At 39.1% G+C, this 13,158-nt stretch overlaps 1 protein-coding gene across 2 annotated transcripts in view; it reads left to right on the top strand.

Annotated features, from left to right (window-relative positions):
- LOC126465310 (anaphase-promoting complex subunit 1) overlaps positions 1-13,158 on the top strand; it is a 335,155-nt gene that overhangs the window by 212,731 nt on the left and 109,266 nt on the right. For both annotated transcript variants that reach the window (XM_050096297.1, XM_050096296.1), the window contains exons 21-25: positions 805-967; positions 3,565-3,744; positions 11,802-11,984; positions 12,073-12,199; positions 12,277-12,501. In XM_050096297.1, the coding sequence (XP_049952254.1) occupies positions 805-967; positions 3,565-3,744; positions 11,802-11,984; positions 12,073-12,199; positions 12,277-12,501 (878 nt within the window). The remainder of the gene's footprint in view (positions 1-804; positions 968-3,564; positions 3,745-11,801; positions 11,985-12,072; positions 12,200-12,276; positions 12,502-13,158) is intronic.

Below are 13,158 nucleotides of genomic sequence, written 5' to 3'. Positions count from 1 at the left end.
ATGTCTCTCCCCTCCCTGTTTCCACACATTTTTATTAACCTCTTTCAGCAGAACACCAAACACTCCACTTCAGCATAAAAATGAGGGTTTGCAAGCTAGCAATCATTCACACACACACACGCACACACACACGCACACACACACACACACACACACACACACACACACACACACACGTTTTTTGTAATTTCTTTTGTGCCTCTTTGTTACTCACTTCACTCAACACACTGCCTCACTGAACTTCAGAAATGGCACATGTCGTCTCCATGTTAAATTACCTGAATTTTTTTTTTTTTAAATACAACTCTACATTGTGAAGAAGTACAACATAAATGAAAATTGTTTGAACATTTGTTTATGGTCCCACACCATCACAAAGTAGTCATAAATTATTATTGGTTTCAGCTGCTCACAGAAACTATATCCACATGTTGATATTTTGTGATTGTGTTGGATAATAAATGTTCGTTTTACTAGTTCTCATGCTGATAGTTGTTCTATAGAAGTGGGAATTGATTTGTGAAAAAAATTAAAATATGTGAAATATCATTAGGTGCAATTTTGAAATAGCTATTACACCAAATGACAACACTAATGTTAGTGTTGGTCTTTTTTGTTGTATCAAGTATCTTTTTCTTTACCTTAATATTGCATGGTCTCTTATAACAAATCTAGTTCATTTCCTCTGTCTCTTGTGCAGGAGAGTGGTATATTTAAATCCCAAGAAAATGTCATCTCTCTTCCTCAGAGCAGCATTTGCAATTAATGGGGAACTGAGTCCCAGTGTTTTATTTCCACTCACAGGGCACAAGTGAAGCATATACAGAACATGCGGGGTTTCTGATGGCCCTTGGACTTAATGGGAATCTTATGAGCTTGGCAAGACTCAACATGTATGAATACCTTGTAAAGTGCCACGAACTGACAAGTGTTGGTCTACTTCTTGGTGTTGCTGCAACAAAGAGAGGTGAGAACATGAGATTGTGCTTGAACATCACTTTGAAGTTGTATATGTTCTCTGCAGTGTAGTTTTTTTACATTTGTTATTTTGAATTAAACTGAACCTGACTTTAGATAATTATTTTACGTATTTTATGTAGTCGTTATTGTTTGTTGTCCCTCTTCGAAACTAGACTTTAGTTATCCTCATAGTAAATAACAGTGGACTTCAGGTCAAATGAATTTGCATACCAGAGAATAGGACAGTGTTGTCTGATCTTGTGTCCAGGAAATGTAGTGCATTTTCGCTGAAATGGTGGAGTGCTCCATCATTGTGCTGAAAATTATCATCTTGTAAACAGGTCACAGTATTACACAAGAAAAGAAATAGAAGTAATCTGCTGAATTATAGACTCAGATTATTGACATCAGTTCACAGTAAAATTTTGGAACGTAAATTGTGTTTGGACATTATGATGCTTTGAAGAAAACAGTCAATTGACACATAGTAAGCACGGTTCAAATAATTATCATTCTTGGGAAACACAACTGGCCCTTTATTCACATGAAGCATTGAGTGCTCTCGTCAAGGGATTTCAAGTCAATTGCATATTTCTAATCAGACTGTGTGCCTCTGGAGTATTATCTCCATTGTGCGAGTGGGTTTGTGATTGGAGCAAGCAGGGACTGGAAGGTAGAAGCCAGCAGGACAAAGCCACCAGATGCAGCATTGGGAAGCTCTGTCTGTCTCTCTCTCTGTGTGTGTGTGTGTGTGTGTGTGTGTGTGTGTGTGTGTGTGTGTGTAGTAGCATGCAATGAGGGTGAGGGGACATGAATTGATAGGAGATGATAGGACAGAGGGGGCAAAAACTGTTGGATGGGGCATGTGGGGACAGTATGTTATCATAGGTTGAGGGCGGGAAAATTTCAGGAGTGGAGAATGTGTTATAAGGATAACTCCCATCTACACAGTTCTTTTGCTGGTGGTGGAGGGAAGGATCCAGATGGCCCAGGTTGTGATACAGCCATTGAAAAGGTGCTTATTAAGTTCAGCTGCATGTTGTTCTTGGCCACAGTTTGGCAGTGGCCATCGATAATTACCAAGAATCATCGCCTATCAAACATATGGGTCCCTAATGATGTCTATCATATGTGCAATTGGATGCCAACCATTCAACTCTGGTGGCACGAATTATGGTAAATGTTTAGGACATCATTCATTGTGTACATGGACAAATACTCCTTTTAGCAATAGTTCCTTGACAGGTGTCTTTCTCTTAAAGAGCAATAGTGGCGACAGTTTTGTCCCATCAACACAACAGGATAAAATGACTGTGTAATGAGTCTTTTCATGCCCTGAGGTTTTAACAGTAACACTTTTTCTGCCCTTGAAATCCACTTTTATATTTGCTGTATCTCCCACTGGGAGATGCTTGATAAGAAATTATAAGACACTGGTAAATAAGAACAAGGGTTTATTACAACTGCAGTAGAGAGATTTAATAACAAAGGAAAACTCTTGTCAATAAAATAAGGAAATAATACGGCTTCTCAGACACAAACAGGCATACGACTGGAACACACCGTGAACAAACGTAATGGTACGTGAGAACTGTGCAACTGATTATCCCTAAAGATGGAGGTTCGACATAGTTGGCTGGCAGGCATGCCTTGGGATATCGCTGGAAAGGTGCAGTTCCCACTGCGGTGGCTTCCAACCAGGCTCTTAATGGATTGCCCTCTAAAAACCAGCACGTGAATTGGCTCAGAGCTCCGGTGGTGCAAACTGCCGATTTATTGACTTGCGCCACCATATATAATCAGGACGAGGAGGAATTTGTGCTGATCCAGTTCCACACAAGTGATATGGTGGAGGAAATAGGCCCATGGCACGGAGGACCTCTGGTGGTGCTTGTCCTGCCATCTATCGTTCTTGTTATGATCACCACAGTCGGGGAAACAATGCCTTGTATATATGTAAACCTGTTATGTTTCATTGTCTGAGGGCTTGCCAATTCCTTTAGACAAAAGGTGGGTACTGGCAGTATTAGATGGCACATTTCAACAATTTGTTCTTCGTACTCTGCTGGCATCTTCTGTGATACTTTGTCCTTGTTCCGAGTACAAAGCCAATATCTTTTCATAAGTTGTGAACATCATTTGTTAGTAGATATTGCATTCATTTAATGAATGACCGTTTTCAAAGAAACTGAAATTCCCATATGTCAGTTCTCTAAAATCCAAATATTGATTTTTGCTTCAGGTTGTGGCCATGTAAGAGTTCCGCTTCTCACATTGTGTTTACTGTGAGGTGCTTTCTTTAACACTTTGGAGACTGTTATAATGTCATTGAGTTCTTTGCAGTGTTGATGCTGTAATCAATAAGTTTTTCAGAGATAACATTCTCCGCAAGTATTTTCGTGCCTTTATCATATAGCTTAGCTATATACTGTAGCATTCTAAAGTGCTGTTCCATGTAGTCTCTTGTTTATTGCTCCTAGTTTGTCTGTAGTGAATTCACATCATGAGTTTTTTCTGGTTTGTGTCACCATGTTGAAGAATCAAGATGTATAAATTTACCCTAGTCTGTTAACTTTGTCTTTGTAACATGTTGTTTTCTTTTAGGCACTATGGATGTTGCGACAACAAAGATGATGAGTGTCCATATGGAAGCACTACTGCCGCCAACATCAATTGAATTAGATATTCAGCAAAATATTCAAGTAGCAGCGCTGCTTGGAATAGGTCTACTGTATGAAGGCACAGCACACCGTCGCATGGCTGAGGTTCTACTTTCAGAAATAGGTACTATAATATTGATTTATAGCTTTGTGCTTATTTTATATTAATATAAGTGTGTGTGTGTGTGTGTGTGTGTGTGTGTGTGTGTGTGTGTGTGTGTGTGTGTGTGTGTGTGTGTGTGTGTGTATTAGTAAAAGATATAAGAGGGGCAATGAAAAGACAAGGACTAGTAGAAATCCTTGGATAACACAAGAGATATTGAATATAATGGATGAAAGGGGAAGATTTAAATATGTGGTAAATGAAGCAGGCGAAAGGTAGTACCAAAGTCTAAAAAATGAGATTGACAGGAAGTGTGAAATGACTAAGCAGGAATGGAAAGAGAAAAAACGTTAAGATTCAGAAGCACATATCACGGGGGGAAAGATAGATACTCTCTATAGGAAAATTAAAGAGACCTTTGGAGAAAAGAGAAGCAGCTGTATGAATATCAAGAGCTCAGATGGAAAACCAGTCCTAAAAAAGAGAAGGGAAAACTGAAAGGTGAGAGGAGTACATGGAGAGTCTATACAAGAGAGATGTATTCGAGGCCAGTGTTATAGAAATGGAAGAGAACATAGAAGAAACTGAGATGAGAGATACGATACTGCAAGAAGTATTTGACAGAGCACTGAAAGACCCAAGTTGAAAGAAGTGGACAACATGCTGTCACAGCTACTGATAACCTTGGGAGAGCCACGATAAAACCCTTCCATCTGGTGTGCAAGATATGTGAGACAGTGAGACAGGTGAAATACCCTCAGACTGCAAGACAGTATAATAATTCCAATTCCAATGAAAGCAGTTGCTGGCAGGTGTGAATATTACCAAACTGTTAGTTTAATGAATCATGATTGCAAAATATTAGCACAGATTCTTTACAGAAGAATGGTAAAATTGGTTGAAGTTGATCTTGGGGAAGGTCAGTTTGGATTCTGGAGAAATGCAGGAACATGTGAGGCCGTGCTGACCGTTTGACTTCCTTTAGAAGGTAAGTTAAGGAAAGGCAAACCTGCATTTATAGCATTTGTATACTCTGAGAAAGCTTTTGAAAGTGTTGACTGAAATACTCATCGAAATTCTGAAGGTAGCAGGGGTAAGAAACAGGGAGTGAAAGGCTATTTATAACTTCTACATAAACCAGATGGCAGTCATTAGAGTTGAGGTGAATGAAAGAGAACCAGTTGTTGGAGAAGGAAGTGAGACAGTGTTATAGCCTGTTACTGATGCTTTTCAGTCTGTACATTGAGCAAGCAGTAAAGGAGACCAAAGAAAAATTTGGAGTAGCAATTACAGTTGAGGGAGAAGAAATAAAAACTTTGAGGTTTGCTGATGACATTGTAATTCTGTCAGAGACAGCAAACGACTTAGAAGAGCAGTTTGAACTGAATGTGCAATTTTTTGAAAGGAGAATACAAAATGAACAAAGTAATAGGTGAATTTTGCTATTTGAGCAGCAAAATAACTGATGATGGCCAAAGTAGAAAGGATGTAAAATGTAGACTGCATGGCAAGAAATGCGTTTCTGAGGAAGAGAAATTTCTCAGGAGTGTAGCCATCTATGGAAGTGAAACATGGACGATGTACAGTTTAGACAAAAAGAGAATAGAAGTTTTAGAAATGTGACGCTATAGAAGAATGCTGAAGTTTAGACCGGTAGATCACGTAACTAATGAGGTAGTAGTGGGAAGAAAAGAAATTTATGGCACCACCTGACTGGAAGAAGGGATCAGTTGTTAGGACGCATTCTGAGACATCAGAGGAATCACCAGTTTAGTACTTGAGGGAAGCGTGGGGGTAAAAATTGTGGAGGGAGATCAAGAGATGAATACAGGAAGCAGACTGAATAGGATGTAGGGTGCAGTAGTTATTTGGAGATGAAGAGGATTGTACAGGATAGAGTAGCACAGAGAGCGGCATCAAACCAGATCTTCGGACTGAAGACCACAACAACAAAGATGCTGTTATGGAAACATGGTGCTCTGTGTTAGTGTATGGTAACGAATGCTTGCAACTACGTTGAGTTCCTTGTTATGCAAAAGTATGATAATCTGTGTTGATCATCTTACCATTTAAGCCCTATGTTACTAACTACATAAAAAGCCTAATGAATACTGCATGTCATTAACTAATCAGTTCGCCTGATACATTGTTGATCAGATAGGAATATTGTTGCTCATGAAGTACTAGTTCAAGTACTTAGTACTGTGGCCCTTTTCAACATTAAGGGGCAAAAGATATTAAGTTTGAAAGCTAAGAATTGTATATTCACTCCTGTATTTGTTTTTGCCATGATCACACACAGTGTGAAAAATGCAAGTTCGCCTATTATTCACACAGAGTATGTACAGCGGTTCTTCATATACAAGCATCAGGTACTTTGCTGGTTTTATTGAAAAAGACACATTGAATTTATTCGAAGAACAGAACGATTCTTGGATATAAAAGTAAAGCAATCATCAGTGTGGAGGCTACATTGAAAACTACAGTTATATTGTAGGTGATAAATCTTTCTCCCTCTAGCCTGTGAACTGACTTATCAAGCCAATTGTGCATGGACCTACAATTCAGTATTGAATCCAAGTCATTGTTCTGTTGTACATTTTTTAGGTACACAAACCAATGCCAAAAGTGAAAGTATCAGAAGATGACAGGAAAATATTATCAAAGACCATACGGAAACGGAAATGAGCGTTTGACGTCATTGGCTGGGAGGCTCCTTAGTAAGGGTTGGTCCGGCCGCCTTGGTGCAAGTCTTATTACATTTGATGCCACATTGGGCAACCTGCGCGCCTGATGGGGATGAAATGATGATGAAGACAACACAACACCCAGTCCCTGAGCAGAGAAAATCCCCAACCCCGCCGGGAATCGAACCCAGGCCCATAGGATGGCAATCCGTCACACTGACCACTCAGCTATTGGGGCAGAAGAGAATCACAGTCTGAACTATTGGAGTGGATGGGTTGGGTCTTGCATCAGTTCACAAACAGAGATAGAACAGAACACTGACATTAAATATTTTACTTGTTCTGGAACTTTGGTTGTTGTGACAGATTGATCCATACTGTATGCCAATGTCCTGGTTAGGTTGAAATGTGATTGTTTGCTTATGAGGTGACAGAGCCCAAAAATCTGATGTCACAATAATAACTATAATTATTGTTATGGTGAAGATGCGTTTTTGCTTTTCAGTGAGTGGTTTACATTAACCATTTCCATTATGTCATGGATCAAAGCAGACAAATGGTGTTTGGCCATTCACTATTTCCTTTGGATTTATAGTGTAACACCTGCACACTGAACCAACCTTATGATATGACAAAACAGAAACTTGGCACTTATCTAGTATCATGAGCTTACTTTGTGACATTTGAAAGCCAATTTGTCATAGTATTGTATGAGAATATGCTTATTCATTTATTTATATAATAAATTCTGTATTGAAATTAAGTTTTGAGGTAATTTATCCTGCATGTCAAAAAAAGTGAAACAACGAGAATGGGAAGAGGTCACAATATGAAACTTCATGTAAGAGAGGGCATGTGATGTTATTGTAGTGATTGCAAAATTGAGTCAAATTTACAAAGAACTTGGCAGTAAGAGCCCACTTATCAAGATGATTCTACAACCCTTCTGTCCTGAATGCATGAACTGTTTCTGATAGGAAGGGTGTCATAAGGCAACTGTCTCCTCTCATGAGGCAAGCTAGCCCACAACTATTATAATGGATATTCTGAATACTAGCATTGGGACAGAGTTGACACCTGAGCTGAACACACACATGTTCTATCAAGGACTGATCTGAGGTTCTTGCTGGCTGTGGGAATACTTCAACATCATGGAGACAGTTCATGGAGACGTCCCACGTGTGGATGAGCATTGTCACTGTCCTGTTGAAAAGTGGCTCCACAATACTGCCATATAAGAGGTAATACACAATAACGTAGGATGTCCCTGATGTAGATTGTGCTGTCAGAATACCCTTAGTCGTTACCAGCTGTGACCTGAAATTGTACCCATTGGCTCTCCACACCATAATGCCAGGAGTAACAAGGCTTTGCTTTTCCAGAACAATCGAAGAATGGGACCTCACCTCTGGTCACCTCCATACTTGTTGATTTTGAGATAAAATATTTTTAATTGTTTAAACCAAATATTTTAGAGCTACAAGATTCAGTGCACTAAAAATGCATATACTCACTAATGCTGTTCATCCAGGATAGTACAGAACCACGATGCATTGCTGAGCACAATACATTGCCATTCGTCAGCAATCTGTGGTTCCCAGTCCTGGCACCACTCCATGGCATTAACAGCAGCCTATGCACGAGACGGTAATTTCCTAGTCTGGCTGCTGCTAGTTTCCGGCCAACGGTGTGGAGTGACATAGTAAGTTACAGAGAGTCCGTTACTTCTTCTTGGATGGCAAATGCAGATGTGAAGGAACTGCAGTGTGCTTGGGCACAATATGGTGATTGTGACTTGTGGCGGTCAAATGCATTCGGCCAGAACCTTGGCTTGGAGTTCTGGTGAAGTCAGATATCAGGCCACTGTCACATCCTAATTCCCCACAAATCTGTATTTTGCATGATTTGACCATCAGGCCAAGTTGAGACCCTCTTTCAAACTTTGTCACATGCTGATAAAGCTGCCTCGCATGAGTAAAGAGCATCTCCGTACCCTTTACTTGACATCTGACACTATTCTTGCCCCATATGTACCCTACCAGGCCTGATAACAACACTAAAAGCAAACTGCACTAATGCACTCTGGTGACCATTCTACCTGTCACAGAGAATTGCTACTTTAATTATTTATGTACCCACTGATGGTATATATGTTAACGAAGTTACATTGACATCTGACCATGGCTTCCAGGTGCTTAACCTTTTTGGTTAGGCAGTGTATAAATCAATTCACCAATTACATTAACACTGTAGAACATCCACTGTTTTTTTTTTTTTTTTTTTTTTTTTTTTTTTTTTTTTTTTTTTTTTTTTCATTTAATAATATTTGCTAATCCAATAGCATTAGAAGTATGTATTGCAAAATCACTTTACTGTTTGCATGTTATATAATCATAACATTGAGTAATCTCTGCACTGTTACAGAACATTCTGAAGTATGTCTTTCTGATGTATGAGTATACTGTCTGTCCAGATAGTAAACATTGTTTGTAAAAAGTGGGCAGGTGCCAATAAATGTGTCACTGCACCATGAGCTTAATAAGTCAAGTTTGCAAAATTATTAACTCTGATGGTGTGTATATAAGAATAAAGTGACTGATATATGGAGAAATGTTGGAACAGGGAAGACAACACCAATCCTAGAACTTATTTTAGTAGATAGATTGAAGAAACACAAATCTATATGCATGGCATTTGTAGATTTAGGAGAAGATTTTGGCAATATTAAGTAGAATATGTTTATTGGAATTCCAAATTTATAAGAGATAAAATACAGGTAGTGAAAGATTATTCGCAATTCACAGAAACCACACGGAAGTCGCATGAGTTGAAGGACATGAAAGGGAGGCTGTAATTGAGAAGGGACTGAGATAAGGTTGCAGGCTGTTACTCTTGTTATTGTCTGTAGACAGTGAGAAATTTAGAAAGAGTATTAAAGTTTAGGTATAAGAAATAAACACAGTAAGAGTCAGCAAAAGATTGCAAAATTCTTGGATGACCGGTTGAATGGGAAGAATAGTGTCTTGGAAAGAAGTTACAATATGAATATCAATAAAAGCAGAATGATGTTAATTGAGTGTAGTTGATTTAAATCTGATACTGAGTTACTGACCATGACTAAAGTAGAGATGACATACAATCAGACTGGAAATAGCTAAAACAAGCTTTTCTGAAAATGAGATGTGTATTGACACCTAATATAAATATAGTGTTTGGTAGACTTTTCTGAAAGTGTTTGTTTGGAGTGTAGCATTATATGGAAGTGAGGTGGCACAGGTGGGAGGAGACTAGAAGTTTTCAAAATGTGAGTTACAGAAGAATGCCGAGGATTAAATGGATAGATGGGTCACTTAGTGAATATGTACTGAATTGAATTGGAAAGAAAATAGCTGTTCAGCACTATCTGACTAAAACCGTTTGTTCGCAGAAGTGATCGCTTGTGACTATGAGAAGTGATTTTGAGCATAGTTACATGATTAATCTCTGTATGGGCAGTGTTATAGAAGCGCGTCCATGACAAGGTGACAATAGGCGACTATTGACTGATCCACTTGGAATGGAATTAGTCGCTTATAGTTGCTTGTTGCTAGTACCCATCTGCTGCAGTCACTTGTTATGGATGTAGATTGTGAAAAAGATTAGTATAGTGAGCTTCAGCACTTTCAGTTTGTGGTTGCTATTGTATTTCCACAGTATACTGCTAAACTTTTTTAGCAACAACAAAATTTTACACATTTAACAGTCAAATTAGCAAAACCTGTGTTGACCTGAATACATGTTGGAAGCATTTGCCACTTACTGTTTTTGATACCGTAGATAGACTCAGTAACTTACTGTGTCTTTGAAAGGCATTTATCAAAATGTTGCTTTTGATGGGCAAAGCTGTGATGCAGAAAATGGCCATGTTAGATATTTTAAGAGGATATACTTCATTATGTATTAATCAAAGAACTTTTGGGGCCTGTTCTTGAAATCCTCACGATGATGCTGGATATCTCCCATAGATTTCTTTTTAACTAGTTTTGGTTTACTCAACACTTACAATTTCCTTTACCAGTTTGCATCAGACTCCTTGTCAGGTATGGATTGTCCAAAAAGTAAGTCATATCCACAGAATTCTCACTCACTGCAGTGTTTTGATCAACTACCTACAGACACCGGTCACAATCTGAGAGCTGTGTGAGTCACTTACAGCAGATTATACCATTCATTGGACAATTCAGGTCACATATAATCATGTCCTCCCATAGTCTGGCGCCGGCAGCCAGAGACAATGATCATGTGTGTGTGAGTTGTGCTTTTTTGAATATGTGTGTGTTTTCTACTTGAGAAAAATACTTTTCAGCCAGAAGATCCAATGTCTCATTTATGCCAAGTAGCAGTCTATCCTTTTCATAATGTGTCTTTATTCCATCCTGGATTTTCTGTTGTTTGATTATTTTCGTAGTAGCTTATTCAAGTTGACAAGCGACTTAGGAGAATGGATAAGTTGACAGGACACATCCAAAAACAGCAACAACAATGTAGATCAAATTTGGGGGAATTGCAAAAAGATACTGTTCTTCCTTCAGTATTTTCAAGTAATGCACACATCATTTTCACTGCTACTGTGAACAAAAGATAAAGGAAGCAGGGTGGGTCAAAGTTTAACGTTACATCATAACTGAGCTCTCTCACATTTGGTGTGTTTGGTTGTCTAGTGTTACTTGCTATCAGTGATGTGACGCTCTCATTTTTTCTTCTGAAATCTCTGGTATCAGATTGCTGCAGAGATTGAATGCCCACCAGAGGAGATGGACCTTGATAGCCGATAGACGGCACTGTGGCTGTGCTGCATGCACATTAAGAGTGGGACACCATCTCACCACAGGAGTGCACCGGCTGGTATTTAGGCAACTGTAGCACACAGCCAGTCAGTTCAGTGCTCGTGCTTGGTACCCCAGATTGACCTTTGCTGTACTAGAATTGTTGGATAGCTACCTTGTGTGTCACCTGATTACTCTCTCTGGTTGCATCTTGGATTTGTTTCTTTGCTGTTCTTGATCTTACTGTCATCGTTGTGGCAACTGCTTTGTACAGTGCCTCAGTGCCATAATGTTTTTAACGTTATTCTGATGTGTTTTCTAGTCCATTGTCTGTCTGTTGCATATTATTCTCCATACTGTTGGTATAGGTTACTCATCTGCAGGCAGCTCTCCCACCTGGCAGCTCCCTTCGATTCTGCATTCACCAATGTGTTCACCAATATCCTGAAATTAAGTGAAACTTGGTAATGCCTGGAGCAGGTCACCTTCTTGTCATTATGACATCTTAAGTTACACGCCTATGATGGCACCCCCAGATCATGGGCCAATACCCAACCAGTGGTAGCTCATTTGTTCTTCTTTACAGGACGACCACCTGGTCCAGAAATGGAGAATAGTGATGATCGCGAGTCCTACTCTTTGGCAGCTGGCTTGGCTTTGGGGCTTGTTGTACTGTGCCAGGGGCAAGAACTAGATGGCCTCAATGACCTTGCTATACCAGACAGACTACACCATTATATGGTGGGTGGACATCGCCGGCCCCTTACAGGTCTGTTCTTTAATTTGGCATGCAATCTGGGATACTAACAGCTAATTTTGTGTGTTCCTATTAACAAAAATCAGTGTGCTTGATTTAGGCTCCCAAAAAGAAAAGTATAAATCTCCAAGCTACCAGATTCGTGAAGGTGATGCTGTTAACATTGATGTCACAAGTCCAGGTGCCACCTTAGCTTTGGGAATGATGTTTTTCAACACTGGAAACAGGTTTGTGGAAAACAAATATTTTTCTAAAAAAATATATACTCACAAACCAAGGCTTATGTGTTTGTGTTTAATTTCAGGGCAGTAGCAGATTGGATGAAAGCTCCAGATACACAGTACCTCCTTGATTTTGTGCGCCCAGATTTCCTATTACTTAGAATTGTGTCTCGGTCACTTATATTGTGGGATTCAATACTACCTACTGTAGAATGGGTGGAATCAAATGTTCCTGAGAATATTCGTCCATATTGTTTAGTAAAACCACCAAGAATTCCACCTCAGAATATTGATTATGAAACAATGAAGTAAGTATATCATCTTCTAGAGTTTGATTGATTTAGTGGCATTGATGGACAATACATTAAGTATAGACTGTCGTTTCAGTAAATGTAACCTTCAGTATTCCTATTCCTAAATCACATCAAGCAAATATAGAATGATTTGTGCGACAACACAATCACCAGTTTCCTTCTTCATCCTAGTCCATCTCCGTCAGTGCTCTGTCTCTGACAACCTCGGTGTTGATGTGATGTGGAACAGTAAAATACTTTCCTTCAGTTTTGTTGCCTGTATCCTGATATTTACTGTAGAATACCATAGGCATTATAAGTTCCTTCCTACCATGTCATGGTAGTCCAGAGCTCTCTTGGAATTAATAAATGTTAGAATAATTATGTGCATATCACTTGTGGCTAAAGGTCTCTTGAGTTTCTGCTGCACAGGAAACATCCAATATTAAATTCTACAATATATAATTACAAAGATACAGTATTTTTGACAGTATTTACCTTTAGCAGGCAAAATTCCAGCACTGCCTATTAACACATGTAAAAGTAAAAACACTTATAATAGTTTTTGGAACTATTAGTTCAGGGAGGAAAGAGGGCATACTGGTGAAGGTTATAAAGTAACGGTGGGAAACTCCCCAGGGTGAGAGGAGCCCACCTGTTATGAAGATGAAA

The sequence above is a fragment of the Schistocerca serialis genome, chromosome 1, assembly GCF_023864345.2.
Source record: "Schistocerca serialis cubense isolate TAMUIC-IGC-003099 chromosome 1, iqSchSeri2.2, whole genome shotgun sequence".
In the NCBI taxonomy this organism is placed as follows: Eukaryota; Metazoa; Arthropoda; class Insecta; order Orthoptera; family Acrididae; genus Schistocerca; species Schistocerca serialis.
Note: the sequence above shows the minus strand (reverse complement) of the source record. Positions and strands in the feature narration are given on the sequence as shown.